Source organism: Oncorhynchus mykiss, chromosome 28, assembly GCF_013265735.2.
Source record: "Oncorhynchus mykiss isolate Arlee chromosome 28, USDA_OmykA_1.1, whole genome shotgun sequence".
Lineage (NCBI taxonomy): Eukaryota > Metazoa > Chordata > Actinopteri > Salmoniformes > Salmonidae > Oncorhynchus > Oncorhynchus mykiss.
This window is the reverse complement of record NC_048592.1, coordinates 7,187,601-7,203,443: the sequence shown is the minus strand read 5'-3', so window position 1 is coordinate 7,203,443 and position 15,843 is coordinate 7,187,601. Positions and strand designations below refer to the sequence as shown.

The 15,843-nt window shown below is 44.6% G+C and overlaps 1 protein-coding gene across 2 annotated transcripts in view; it reads right to left on the bottom strand.

The window, feature by feature from the left end:
• Positions 1-2,999: 2,999 nt before the first annotated feature.
• LOC110508413 (leucine-rich repeat and immunoglobulin-like domain-containing nogo receptor-interacting protein 3) overlaps positions 3,000-15,843 on the bottom strand; it is a 60,292-nt gene continuing 47,448 nt past the window's right edge. For both annotated transcript variants that reach the window (XM_021588929.2, XM_036966695.1), the window contains exons 2-4: positions 5,209-5,821; positions 4,351-5,094; positions 3,000-4,171 (exon numbers count right to left, since the gene is read on the bottom strand). In XM_021588929.2, coding sequence (XP_021444604.2) covers positions 3,599-4,171; positions 4,351-5,094; positions 5,209-5,775 — 1,884 coding nt within the window. In that variant the 5' untranslated portion in view covers positions 5,776-5,821 and the 3' untranslated portion in view covers positions 3,000-3,598. The remainder of the gene's footprint in view (positions 4,172-4,350; positions 5,095-5,208; positions 5,822-15,843) is intronic.

Below are 15,843 nucleotides of genomic sequence, written 5' to 3'. Positions count from 1 at the left end.
TGAGGAAAAGATTATGATTATTAGAAAGCAAATTACGGACTCCTCCTTAAATCTGTGTATTCCTTCAAAGCTCAGTTGTCCTGAGTCTGCACAACTCTGCCAGGACCTAGGATCAAGAGAGACGCTCAAGTGTTTTAGGACTATATCTCTTGACACAATGATGAAAATAATCATGGCCTCTAAACCTTCAAGCTGCATACTGGACCCTATTCCAACTAAACTACTGAAAGAGCTGCTTCCTGTGCTTGGCCCTCCTATGTTGAACATAATAAACGGCTCTCTATCCACCGGATGTGTACCAAACTCACTAAAAGTGGCAGTAATAAAGCCTCTCTTGAAAAAGCCAAACCTTGACCCAGAAAATATAAAAAACTATCGGCCTATATCGAATCTTCCATTCCTCTCAAAAATTTTAGAAAAGGCTGTTGCGCAACAACTCACTGCCTTCCTGAAGACAAACGATGTATACGAAATGCTTCAGTCTGGTTTTAGACCCCATCATAGCACTGAGACGGCACTTGTGAAGGTGGTAAATGACATTTTAATGGCATCGGACCGAGGCTCTGCATCTGTCCTCGTGCTCCTAGACCTTAGTGCTGCTTTTGATACCATCGATCACCACATTCTTTTGGAGAGATTGGAAACCCAAATTGGTCTACACGGACAAGTTCTGGCCTGGTTTAGATCTTATCTGTTGGAAAGATATCAGTTTGTCTCTGTGAATGGTTTGTCCTCTGACAAATCAACTGTAAATTTCGGTGTTCCTCAAGGTTCCGTTTTAGGACCACTATTGTTTTCACTATATATTTTACCTCTTGGGGATGTTATTCGAAAACATAATGTTAACTTTCACTGCTATGCGGATGACACACAGCTGTACATTTCAATTAAACATGGTGAAGCCCCAAAATTGCCCTTGCTAGAAGAATGTGTTTCAGACATAAGGAAGTGGATGGCTGCAAACTTTCTACTTTTAAACTCGGACAAAACAGAGATGCTTGTTCTAGGTCCCAAGAAACAAAGAGATCTTCTGTTGAATCTGACAATTAATCTTAATGGTTGTACAGTCGTCTCAAATAAAACTGTGAAGGACCTCGGCGTTACTCTGGACCCTGATCTCTCTTTTGAAGAACATATCAAGACCATTTCAAGGACAGCTTTTTTCCATCTACGTAACATTGCAAAAATCAGAAACTTTCTGTCCAAAAATGATGCAGAAGGATTAATCCATGATTTTGTCACTTCCAGGTTGGACTGCTGCAATGCTCTACTTTCCGGCTACCCGGATAAAGCACTAAATAAACTTCACTTAGTGCTAAATACGGCTGCTAGAATCCTGACTAGAACCAAAAAATTTGATCATATTACTCCAGTGCTAGCCTCTCTACACTGGCTTCCTGTCAAAGCAAGGGCTGATTTCAAGGTTTTACTGCTAACCTACAAAGCATTACATGGGCTTGCTCCTACCTATCTCTCTGATTTGGTCCTGCCGTACATACCTACACGTACGCTACGGTCACAAGACGCAGGCCTCCTAATTGTCCCTAGAATTTTTAAGCAAACAGCTGGAGGCAGGGCTTTCTCCTATAGAGCTCCATTTTTATGGAACGGTCTGCCTACCCATGTCAGAGACGCAAACTCGGTCTCAACCTTTAAGTCTCTACTGAAGACTCATCTCTTCAGTGGGTCATATGATTGAGTGTAGTCTGGCCCAGGAGTGGGAGGGTGAACGGAAAGGCTCTGGAGCAACGAACCGCCCTTGCTGTCTCTGCCTGGCCGGTTCCCCTCTTTCCACTGGGATTCTCTGCCTCTAACCCTATTACAGGGGCTGAGTCACTGGCTTTACTGGGGCTCTCTCTTGCCGTCCCTGGAGGGGGTGCGTCACCTGAGTGGGTTGAGTCACTGATGTGGTCATCCTGTCTGGGTTGGCGCCCCCCCCCCCCCCCCCCCCCCCCCTTGGGTTGTGCCGTGGCGGAGGTCTTTGTGGGCTATACTCAGCCTTGTCTCAGGATGGTAAGTTGGTGGTTGAAGATATCCCTCTAGTGGTGTGGGGGCTGTGCTTTGGCAAAGTGGGTGGGGTTATATCCTTCCTGTTTGGCCCTGTCCGGGGGTGTCCTCGGAGTGGGCCACAGTGTCTCCTGACCCCTCCTGTCTCAGCCTCCAGTATTTATGCTGCAGTAGTTTATGTGTCGGGGGGCTAGGGTCAGTTTGTTATATCTGGAGTACTTCTCCTGTCCTATTCGGTGTCCTGTGTGAATCTAAGTGTGCGTTCTCTAATTCTCTCCTTCTCTCTTTCTCTCTCTCGGAGGACCTGAGCCCTAGGACCATGCCCCAGGACTACCTGACATGATGACTCCTTGCTGTCCCCAGTCCACCTGGCTGTGCTGCTGCTCCAGTTTCAACTGTTCTGCCTTATTATTATTCGACCATGCTGGTCATTTATGAACATTTGAACATCTTGGCCATGTTCTGTTATAATCTCCACCCGGCACAGCCAGAAGAGGACTGGCCACCCCACATAGCCTGGTTCCTCTCTAGGTTTCTTCCTAGGTTTTGGCCTTTCTAGGGAGTTTTTCCTAGCCACCGTGCTTCTACACCTGCATTGCTTGCTGTTTGGGGTTTTAGGCTGGGTTTCTGTACAGCACTTTGAGATATCAGCTGATGTATGAAGGGCTATATAAATAAATTTGATTTGATTTTGATTTGATTTGTTCCAACTCACACAGCTAATCTGTGCAAACGGTCACGTCTGAAAGTAAAGTGGGCCCAATTTAGAATATATGGTCAGAATATACTTTCTTTTCATGTTTTTTTAAAATGTTTCTTCTGATCTTTTTTGTCATGAATTTGAAAGGGTCAAATGATTGAAGTAATTTTCTGTATTGATTTCACTTGGATTCAATGTCTTTCTGGAGTCCTTGTCTCAGCACATCCTTCCTCAGTTCAGCTGTGGCCTTGATGCTATCTTATAAATGTGACAATGGAAATCATATCCCAAATGTCTTACAAAAATGGCTTGTTTTTATTCAATACTATAATCTTATTACTATACAACTTACTTTAAATTGCAATATTTACATGCTATTGCAATATTTCTCAAAAAGGCAGAATTTAAGAAAGCAAGACTACAAATACTGTGATAAGTTGATGACCGTGTCTCTCCATGCCCTCTGTGCAATGACCACTACAAGTACACAGCTTCCAGGAAGACCTTTTCCCTTCCTGTGACGTCACTTCCTGTGAGAGAGACATAACTACAAGCATTTCACAACACAGTAATCACCCAGTAAAAGATCACACTAAATTCTTAACTTCTATAATTCTTATCAAGCTCAATGACAATGTTATATTTATTCACTGGAAAGATCTTATAATTATTTTAAATACATATTTGTACCACAAGCTGAATAAAACCAGTAAGAGCTGGTGAGATCAAGGTCATCATCAAATCGAATCTGGCCATGCCATGTGTGAATACTGTCTGGATTTAATTTCATAAAAAAACAAAAAATCTTTGCGAGTCAGGGCTGTGTGTTTTGTCAAACACGTTTCCGGGACATGCTTATGCCTCCCCCGTCTGGCCCTTGGCTGCGTTGTTTCATATCATCTTCATGTTGAATTTCCGGGCTCCTCCGGCACTACCCGTGGCCGCAGGCCCCTCGGTCTTCCGGAAAGGGGTCTCCACTGTGAAGTTGTTCTTGCGCTGGCCCCGCCCCCTGCTCCAAGCGAACAACAACAGGAAACAGAAGAGCACCACGCCTAGGAAGGTGATGCAGCCCATAGCCGTGGAGACAAGGATGGTGGTCAGGTCCAGGGTGAACTTGAGGAAGACGCGCGTGCTGTTCAGGTTTGTGTCGTTGAAGAACTCGCCACCGTACAGCGAGCGGTTGGCAAAGAAAGCCGACGCGGCATCCAGCGGCGCGCCCCGGACGGTGAGCATGGCAAAGTAGGTGTCGTTGCCGCCGGCGTTGCTGGCGATGCACATGTAGGTGCCACTGTCGGTGACCTGGGCATAGCGGATCTCTAGCGTCCCTCCTGGGAGGACAGTGATGCGGCCATTGCTCTTGGCTGTGATTATTCGGCGCTGAGGGGAGATCCACATGATGTTGGGGGCGGGCTCTCCCACGGCACTGCAGAGGAAACTCACTGGCTGGCCCTCACGAGCCGTCACCTTAGTGGAATGAATGAATGGATGAATGAATTAATGAATATATAAATTAATGAATGAATTAAGTATTAGGCACAAAACTGAAACAGGCAACAAGGCTGTAAGTACTACATATCAATGTGTACCTACACTGTAGTTACATTATGTTTACGTGTACAGCAAAGTGGGATAATAACTCTTACCTGTTGAAGTTTGCGGTTGCGTATCTTGGGCTTCTGGCATGTGAAGTGATCGAAGAGCGCTGAGTCGGTGAAGGTGCTAAGGCTATACCCCTGCACCTCCTCCGGCCCAGCGCACACGGGCACCCTGCCGTCAAAGTTGAGGGTCTTGCGTCTCTGCAGGATCCACAACAGACGGCAGTCACACAGCAGCGGGTTCCCGTCCACCCGCAGCGTCTCCAGACTGTTGACAGAGTGGAACGATCCCTCCTCCAGGGTCTGGAGTTCGTTGGAGGAGAAGTTGAGGACCCGGATCTGTCTGAGGCCGCCCAGGGAGTGGGGCTCCACCGTAGCTAGGCCCGTGTTCACCATGATCAGCTCCTTGAGCCTCAGTAGCTCCCTGAAAGCCCAGGGCTCCAGAGTGGTGATGGGGTTGAAAGACAGGTTGAGGTGAGTGAGGTGGATCAGGTTCCTGAAGGAGGATGAGGGGACGGAGGTGATGTTGCTGTTAGTGATGGACAACCAGGACAGGTCCAGACCCTGGAAGCTGAGCGGGGAGATGTACTCCAGATAGGGCCAGTTATCGATCTCCAGCCCCCGCAGGTTGTTAAGCTTGCGGAAGTTGTGGTCTTCTAGGGCAGCAATGCTGAGGTGCCTTAATCGCAGAGTGACCAGGCTGCGTAGGTAGGACAGTGTCTGGCCAGAGATGGACGTCAGGTTGCAGTGCTCGATGGTCAGGTCCTCCAGCCCCAGAAGACCAGAAAAGGCCTTCAAATACAATTAGATTGAACTTGATTAGATGTGAGTGCCAATTGTGGAAACATAATATAATCAATAAAAGGTTAGAGAATGTACTTGGAAAACAGATGGATAACAGCTTACCTTATGAGAAATGTAGACCAGGTCGTTGTCTCCCACCTCCAGGTGTCTCAGACTCCTCAGGTCCTGGAAGGTGTAGTCCAACAGAATCACCATCTTGTTCTCACTCAGATCCAGCGTGGTCAGGTTTCCCAGCTTGGCGAAGGCCCCCATGGGTACCAGCTTCAGCTGGTTCCCCCTCAGCTGTAAAACCCGCAGGCTCTGCAGATTGGCGAACGCATTGGGCTCCAGCGTGGCAATGAGATTCTCACTCAAGTCCACTTCTTCAAGGTGCGGGTACGGTGCCAGGTCGCCCATTTCAACCCAGCGGAGCCGGTTCCGGCTGAGGTCCAGGAGGCGGGTTTCTGTAGGGATGCCCTCTGGGATGCCGGTGAGGCGCCGCCGTTGGCACGAGACTGACCGGATCTGGGCCGAGCACTCGCACCGCGGGGGGCACGCCTGGCAACTACCTGGCAGCAGGGATATAATGGTAACCAGCAGCAGGGCCGGCCCCCAGAGACTCACCCACCGCCATGGCGTCAGGGACCACACACTGGGGCCCAGGGAGCCAATCATGGCCCTGGTGGTCATGGTCTGACTCCTAGCCTATCACAGGCAGGGTCAGTGTACTACACACCTATAGGGAAAGGGAGACAGAGGGAGGAGAGGTTATTGAGAAAGTTTGGGAATAAAGAGTAGAGGAGTAGGGAGGAGAAAGGGAGAAAATGGGGAGTAGAAGGTAGATAAAGACAGCGAGTGGGAGGTTGAAGAAAGAGAGGGAAAGATGGAGAAAAATAGAAGGGAGAATTAAGGTAAGAAATTTAAGAGATGGGGAAGGGATAATGGAAAGTACAGACAGAAAAGAGTGTGGGTGAAGGGAGGAGAGGAAGACAGATGGAGAAGTCTTTTAAAACACCTATCAACACATTTATGTTCATAAACATTACATTCAGTGTCCTGAATAATCAATGCACCTTACTATACAACTGTCGTTATGCCCCTGATAACCAGAAAGCTTAGACATCACAGCTACTTTCCAAAGCATTAAACCACCACTGACAACATCACCTTATCGCACATTATTTTGTTTATGAAAGTTAAGATACAGATGTAGGATCTTAATTGGATCACCGTTCAATGCAAGAAATGTTAAACTTGTATTAGAGGTTTAAAAATACTTAGGAAGTTTGTAATTTCCAGACTTTCAGACTTGATTTTCCCTTGTGAAAAATGTATCAACCCCTACAAAAATGTCAATTAATTATAATCCACATAATAATTCCCATTTCCTGTTGCTGCAGGAATATTTTCCTGCTGTAGCAAACTGGCTCAAATTAAGATCCTACATCTGTAGTGAGGATACTTGTTCATTTAGCAGGGAAGGGCATTGGGAATCACGTGAGTGAGAAGCAGCCTGGGAATTCATGCATGTTTCCTCCCCTTCTTTCCTCCTCGCTATGTGCTTTCTTCGTACCTCGACGCACACTGAATTCATCACACACAACATATGATGCGATGCAAAGAGACAACAGGGTTACCGTGGAAACATCCCCTGAAATGCCTGTAAAATCTGTGTCTATATGTGTGTCACAGTGACATGAACACAACATTTTCTTCATGCAAAGACGCACATACACACACATTTTACAGACATTTCAGATAACGTTTTCAGGCAAACCCTGTTGTCTCATTACCACTATGAGTCATTTTGTGGGAATGTGTGTGCAAGTGACTGTGAGTATGTCTTTGAATGTGTCATTTTACTTTGAATAAATAAAAAATGCATGTTGTTCTTCTCTCCACAAAAAAAATAAAAAAAAGCTAATGCTTAAACGTTCCTTCAAGCAACCTGTCAAATCGCCCACTTAATGTTGTCATTGAGTGATTTGCCAGAGGACACCAGCCAAAAGGTTCAGAACGTTCAGTACTGCCCCAATACGCTCACGCATGCACGCACACACGCACACACACACACACACACACACACACACACACACACACACACACACACACACACACACACACACACACACACACACACACACACACACACACACACACACACACACACACACACACAAAGGTTCAGCATTGATTGCACCGATTCTCATTTACAACAACCTACGGAAGTCAGTGACCTTGGTTGAACATTTCAAAAAGAGGATGTGATGCCCCTTCAAGTGGACAGGAAGTGATGACAAGTTAGTGTTTTTATATTGGGACCAGAACCCAGACTTCACCAGGCCCCCCTGGCTTGCAAACCTAGAGCTCCATCTCATTAGTCCTGTATCTCATTCCCTCCACGTCTCCAGTTACACTAGAAGAGAGCTGAGATCAGCTCAACACAATTAGCACATCAGAGATAAATGGGAGCGGGATCGACACTGACACCTATGGAACACGCTGTCAGGGATCAAAGATGAAACAGGTACAGTGCAGCCTGTTTAACAGGAATTAAAGAGCCACACAAGAATCTTATTATAAGGAGACATTGAAGATTATTTATTCTCTCTAAAATCTAAAGGCTGCTATTTTAAAAAGACCATGATTAAAGGATTGATGATGCAAAGTATTGGCTTCACTTAGCTGTTATTAGCTGTGAAACACCATGAAAAAAGCAGACAAACTTCTTCAGGATTGGTGGGTCCCCTGTGGGACGGTTGAGCTAATGTAGGCTAATGCGATTAGCATGAGGTTGTAAGTAACAAGAAAATTTCCCAGGACATATCTGATATGGGTGGAAATATTAAATTCTTGTTAATCTAACTGCACTGTCTAATTTACAGTAGCTATTACAGTGAAAGAATACCATGCTATTGTTTGAGGAGAGTGCACAGTTTTGAACATGAAAAGTTATTAATAAACAAATTAGGCACATTTGGGCAGTCTTGATACACAATTTTGAACAGAAATGCAATCGTTCATTGGAACAGTCTGAAACTTTGCACACACACTGCTGCCATCTAGTGGCCAAAATCTAAATTGCACCTGGGCTGGAATAATACATTATGGCCTTTCTCTTGCATTTCAACGATGATGGTACAACAAAAAATACAAAAGAAGGTTTTTTTTTTCTTTTATATTATCTTTTATCAGATTTAATATTTTATCAGATGTTATATTCTCCTACATTCCTATCACATTTTCATAAACTTCAAAATATTTCCTTTCAAATGGTACCAAGAATATGCATATCCTTGCTTCAGGGCCAGAGCACAGGCAGTTAGACTTGGGTATGTCATTTTAGGCGAAAATGGAAAAAAAAGGGTCCGATCTTTATGAGGTCTAAGTCTGAGCTGCATTAAAAGTTGGGATCTTAAAGGGATAGTTCAGGATAATATCTTCCCCGATGAACTAGTGGACACCATTTTTATGTCTCTGTGTCCATTATGAAGGGAGTTGCTAACTAGTGTTAGCGCATTTGCTAACTAGCATTAGCTAACACTAGTTAACATTGGCTCAAAAAACTACCTCTAACTTCCTTCATGCTAGACACAGAGACATACAAATGGTATCCACTTGTTCATCTGACTCTGGGGAAGTAAATAAAAATCCTGAATTATCCCTTTAAGATGAATGAGAAGGAGAGGGTGTTATAATATATTACACTGCCTTTACTGGAGGGATGTTAAAAAGCACTCGGAAGATTGGTTGTGTTTCAGGCAGAGCTAAACATATTAATAATATATGTGCTAGTTTGTGTTTATCGGGCCCCATTCAAGGGTTGAGAGCAAAGAGCCATCTTTCTGTCTGTCTCTGTCTCAAAGAGATTAAAAATATTCCCTACTTGCATAGTTATTTCCTTAGGACTATTTATTTGCAGCTTTGATTGAACTTTGGGCAAGCAAAGTTCTCCCACATTTGGATGAGACAAAACGCTCACTGGAAATTGTGAAGGAATTGTTATGCCTATTTCTGTAAAATTATCACAAAAAAACTATCAAATTTGAGGCTTTCTACAAAATCCCAGCATAGGAGTATTTGATCTTCTGAAAATCGACAAACTTCAAACCCAATTAACATTCTCCTCAGATGAAGAGCAAATATGAGGTAGGATACCGAGGTTCATCTTCTATATGGTAATACTCTATACATTATGCTGTATATTCTCCCAGGTTCCTAGAGAGAATACACGGCATAACTGAAGCATGCATGAGAGCACCAGCTCTCTCAGTAGCCGATGTGAGCAAGACCTTTAAACAGGTCAACATTCACAAAGCCGTGGGGCCAGACAGATTACCTGGACATGTACTCAAAGCATGACTGAACCAACTGGCAAGTGTCTTCACAGACATTTTAAACCTCTCCCTGACCGAGTCTGTAATACCTACATGTTTGAAACATGCCACCATAGTCCCTGTGGCGAAGAAAATAAAGGTAACCTGCCTAAATGATTACCTCCCCGTAGCACTCACGTAGGTAGCCATGAAGTGCTTTGAAAGGCTGGTAATGGCTCCCTACAACATAATCATGCCAGAAACCCTAGACCCACTCCAATTCGCATACCGCCCCAACAGATCCACAGATGACGCAATCTCAATCACACTCCACACTGCCCTTTCTCACCTGGACAAAAGGAACACCTATGTGAAAATGCTGTTCATTGACTACTGCTCAGCATTCAAAACCATAGTGCCAACAAAGCTCAGCACTAAGGACCCTGGGACTAAACACCTCCCTCTGCAACTGGATCCAGGACTTTCTGACGGGCCACACCTAGGTGGTAAGGGTAGGCAACAACACATCCACCACTCTGATCCTCAACACTGGGCCCCTCGGGGGTGCGCGCTTAGTCCCCTCCTGTACTCCCTGTTCACCCACGACTCCGTGGCCAAGCATGACTCCAACACCATCATTAAGTTTGCTGATGACACAACAGTGGCAGGCCTGAACACCGACAACGATGAGACAGCCTATAGGGAGGAGGTCAGAGACCTGGCAGTGTGGTGCCAGGACAACAACCTCTCCCTCAATGTGAGCAGGACAAAGGAGCTGATCGTTGACTACAGGAAAAGGTGGGCCGAACAGGTCACCCATTAACATCGACAGGGCTGAAGTGGAGCGGGTCGAGAGTTCCTTGGTGTCCACATCATCAACGAACTATCATGGTCCAAACACACCAAGACAGTTGTGAAGAGGGCATGACAACACCTTTTCCCCGTCATGAAATGATATGGCATAAGTCCCCAGATCCTCAAAAGGTTATACAGCTGCACCATGGAGAGCATCCTGACCGGTTGCATCACCGCCTGGTATGGAAACTGCTCAGCATCTGACCGTAAGGTGCTACAGAGGGTATTGCGTAAGACTCCAGTCACAGACTCCTGTCAAAGACCCCAGTCACCCAAGTCATTGGCTGTTCTTTCTGCTATTACTTGGCTAGTCATCTCTCCTCCTTCCAGGCTTTTTCTTCTCTGGACTTTATATTGCGATTGGCAACTTTCACAAATTAGGTGCATTACCGCCACCGACCTTGTTAGTCTTTCAGTCACCTATGTGGGTATAACCAATGAGGAGATGGCACATGGGTACCTGCTTCTATAAACCAATGAGGAGATGGGAGAGGCAGGATTTGCAGTGCGATCTGCGTCACAAATAGAACTGACTTTTATTTGGCACGCGCAAGCAGTGTGGGTGCAATAATTGAATAATATAGATTTCAAAATGTATTTTGCAATGCTCGCGCACGCGACGTGAGCGGTGTAGTCAGGGTATTAGTGTCAGGGTAGGCAAGAGGTCAAAACTGGGAGGACCAGAAAAAACAGAGACTAGGAAAAACAGAAACTCGGAAAACACGCTGGTAAGCTTGACAAGACAAGACAAACCGGCAACAGACAAACAGAGAACACAGGTATAAATACACTGGGGATAATAGGGAAGATGGGCGACACCTGGAGGCGGTGGAGACAAGCACAAAGACAGGTGAAACAACTACAGTGAATACAGTTTTTTGATGTAGAGCACACACACACACACACACACACACACAAAGCCCCTGGTAAACCCACACAGATTGCTGCCTGCTCTCAATCTTAGCCTGAGGCCTATCTGGAAGAGGTCCCCATCTCGATAGAGAGCTTGAATACACAACTAGATCTCAAGTTTAGAAAACCAGCCTCTCTCTTACACACACACACACACACACACACACACACACACACACACACACACACACACACACACACACACACACACACACACACACCCACACACACACACACACACACACACACACACACACACACACACACACACACACACACACACACATCCCCGCCCTGTCAAAACATAGCCTAGCCAGACACCTCATATATCTGAAGGATCCTGCCTGTTTTATGATAGCTGGAAATTGAATTTTTGGGGAGAACGTGACAAATATAGCTACTTCTTCATGACACAAACTCTGCAGCAACAGATGAGCGATCAAAATACCCGGCCAAGCTTCACTCTCACTTCATTGCAAACCAGCTTAACAAGACCACTGAACAACCACTCTCATAACTTATACCAGCCTATGGGTGTGTATGTGTGTATGTGTGTGTGTGCATGTGTGTCTGCATGTGTGTATGTGCCTGTCTGTTAGTGTGTGTGTGTGTGTGTGTGTGTGTGTGTGTGTGTGTGTGTGTGTGTGTGTGTGTGTGTGCCCTTGCCTGGCTTCTCTGGCTGTTATTCAGTGTAATGGATGAGGTCTGTAGGTCTCCTCTCCCCTGTGTCATCCTATGGTTCACTGACTGAGTCACTGCATGAATGAGGACTGTGAACTGGGCCAAGGGCAGACCTCCCCCAGAGGCTCCAGTATACTCCATTCCATCACCTCCCCTTCTCCTCCCCTAGATCACTGTTCCGTTTGTGGGGTGAGTGATGGAGGCAGTGGGGCCTCTGTCTGTGATGGCTGGTCCTTTTATCCAACTAACTCTCACAGTCTCATGTCTGAATTAGACATTCATCCATGTTTCTCAAACTTCAAATTTAGAAGTGTTTAAGGTGAAGTTTAGGCATTAACTCAGAATTTTTAAGGTTATGGTTAAGTTTAGGCATTAACTCAGAATTTTTAAGGTTATGGTTAAGTTTAGGCATTAACTCAGAATTTTTAAGGTTATGGTTAAGATTAGGCATTAACTCAGAATTTTTAAGGTTATGGTTAAGTTTAGGCATTAACTCAGAATTTTTAAGGTTATGGTTAAGATTAGGCATTAACTCAGAATTTTTAAGGTTATGGTTAAGATTAGGCATTAACTCAGAATTTTTAAGGTTATGGTTAAGATTAGGCATTAACTCAGAATTTTTAAGGTGTAGACATACCGAGGTTCATCTTCTATATGGTAATACTCTATACATTATGCTGTATATAGATGGCAGCAGTGTACAGTGCCTTGCGAAAGTATTCGGCCCCCTTGAACTTTGCGACCTTTTGCCACATTTCAGGCTTCAAACATAAAGATATAAAACTGTATTTTTTTGTGAAGAATCAACAACAAGTGGGACACAATCATGAAGTGGAACGACATTTATTGGATATTTCAAACTTATTTAACAAATCAAAAACTGAAAAATTGGGCGCGCAAAATTATTCAGCCCCTTTACTTTCAGTGCAGCAAACTCTCTCCAGAAGTTCAGTGAGGGTCTCTGAATGATCCAATGTTGACCTAAATGACTAATGATGGTAAATACAATCCACCTGTGTGTAATCAAGTCTCCGTATAAATGCACCTGCACTGTGATAGTCTCAGAGGTCCGTTAAAAGCGCAGAGAGCTTGAAGAACAAGGAACACACCAGGCAGGTCCGAGATACTGTTGTGAAGAAGTTTAAAGCCGGATTTGGATGCAAAAAGATTTCCCAAGCTTTAAACATCCCAAGGAGCACTGTGCAAGCGATAATATTGAAATGGAAGGAATATCAGACCACTGCAAATCTACCAAGACCTGGCCGTCCCTCTAAACTTTCAGCTCATACAAGGAGAAGACTGATCAGAGATGCAGCCAAGAGGCCCATGATCACTCTGGATGAACTGCAGAGATCTACAGCTGAGGTGGGAGACTCTGTCCATAGGACAACAATCAGTCGTATATTGCACAAATCTGGCCTTTATGGAAGAGTGGCAAGAAAGCCATTTCTTAAAGATATCCATAAAAAGTGTAGTTTAAAGTTTGCCACAAGCCACCTGGGAGACACACCAAACATGTAGAAGAAGGTGCTCTGGTCAGATGAAACCAAAATTGAACTTTTTGGCAACAATGCAAAACGTTCTGTTTGGCGTAAAAGCAACACAGCTAAACACACCATCCCCACTGTCAAACATGGTGGTGGTAGCATCATGGTTTGGGCCTGCTTTTCTTCAGCAGGGACAGGGAAGATGGTTAAAATTGATGGGAAGATGGCTGGAGCCAAATACAGGACCATTCTGGAAGAAAACCTGATGGAGTCTGTAAAAGACCTGAGACTGGGACGGAGATTTGTCTTCCAACAAGACAATGATCCAAAACATAAAGCAAAATATACAATGGAATGGTTCAAAAGTAAACATATCCAGGTGTTAGAATGGCCAAGTCAAAGTCCAGACCTGAATCCAATCGAGAATCTGTGGAAAGAACTGAAAACTGCTGTTCACAAATGCTCTCCATCCAACCTCACTGAGCTCGAGCTGTTTTGCAAGGAGGAATGGGAAAAAATGTCAGTCTCTCGATGTGCAAAACTGATAGAGACATACCCCAAGCGACTTACAGCTGTAATCGCAGCAAAAGGCGCTACAAAGTATTAACTTAAGGGGGCTGAATAATTTTGCACGCCCAATTTTTCAGTTTTTGATTTGCTAAAAAAGTTTGAAATATCCAATAAATGTCGTTCCACTTCATGATTGTGTCCCACTTGTTGTTGATTCTTCACAAAAAAATACAGTTTTATATCTTTATGTTTGAAGCCTGAAATGTGGCAAAAGGTCGCAAAGTTCAAGGGGGCCGAATACTTTCGCAAGGCACTGTATGTGCAAGTTTAGGCATTAACTCCAAAATCTTAAGGTTAGGCATTAACTTCCAAAGGTTATTAAAGGTTTGAGATAGGCTTAAAACAAAAATCTCAAAAACAACTTTCTATCATTGGATTTGAACATGCAACCTTTGGCACCAGAGGGAGATGCTTATGGGCAGTTGGTGCTTATGCCCATCCACCATCCCTGCACACAACACCCTTGCAAAACCGAAACCTACTTGAATGTAACAGCGCTCATTGTTGTGTGCTTTCCATGTGCTCTCCCGATGCCCTCGGACATGGATGGATGTTGAATACTGACTTGCATCACGGGTGACCTGGCTGGTTTATCAGATGTATCACTATCTGCTGTTGCAAACTATAAATACTGTAGATAAGTGTTGTTATTGCAGTTGGTATAGTGCTGTCTGTCTTGTTGATGTACTGTATGTGTTATTACTGTTGTTGATTCATTGTTGTTAGTATACTCGTGTCATTAGCCTGTCCATCTGTAGGATACCTCAGGGCAGAAATACATGGCTCTGATAGAGAGGATAACTCTGTATCTATACAGGAGCTTCATTTTTGACTCCCACACTCACAGACCAGACAGGTTACAGCCCTGTTAACATGCATCATTAGTGCAGCCAGATGGCAGTAGAATATCATGATCTCCTAAAAATAACATTTGGAAATCACACATATGGAAATCGATTTAAAATCAAACCCAATCGAGCTACCAAACATTAATAGGTAACTTTGAATATTGAATATGCAGACAAGACTGTGAAAATATTGATGCGAAAACTACAGTTTCTGTCTGGCTCTCCTCATTACTAGGCTGTGGGTTGGTTTGAGAGCTGGTTTCACCACCTGCCTAGACACGCATGCACACACGCACGCACACACACAAACACACACACACGTACACACGCACACACAGGCACAGGCACAAACACACCACCTAGCTGCGCCCCTCTGTTGGCCAGGGCAGCACACCAGCGGTGCCCAAACTCACACAGTGTTGTGAACGTCACACGAGCCAGTTGTAAAGACTCCACCTGAGGGAGATGAGAAGGGGTAGAGGAGCAGACCCACCACTAGTCCCCAAACACACAGAACAGCATGATCCCACACTTCACCCAACATAGGCCAGATGTCCACGCAATACCACTGGCAAATTTAATTTAGGCCTAGATTCAATCTGTTCAGTGTTAACAGGCGATTACCGGCAACTGCATAGCATGTCATTGCTTTTGTTTGGAGGTGTAACTGTGTTGGAGCTGTCAAATCAGCTAGCGGCTGCTGTTGTGGTCATCTGTCCTTAAATCCCCCCCGTATTAGAAGTTCAGAACAAGAAAGTGTATAGAAAAATACAATAAATAGACAATGTATAGAAATAATGACACTCAATGAAAATAATGAAATGATATAATAAGGATTTATATCAGCCTTTATGTGTAGTAGATTACGTCACGGATTCCAGTGTTTGAGCTTGTAACACGGCTGCATAGGATTTGTACTAACGGAACTCGGTGCATCCAATGGCAATGTTTGCAATAGTGATAACGCCGGGAGCCGCTTGTGGAATTGACAGCTCCAATGCAGTTACACCTAAACAAAAGCTATAATATGCAGGTTAACGGTTAACTGATTGAATCTAGGCCTTTACCTTTATTCATACAGGTTAGTCG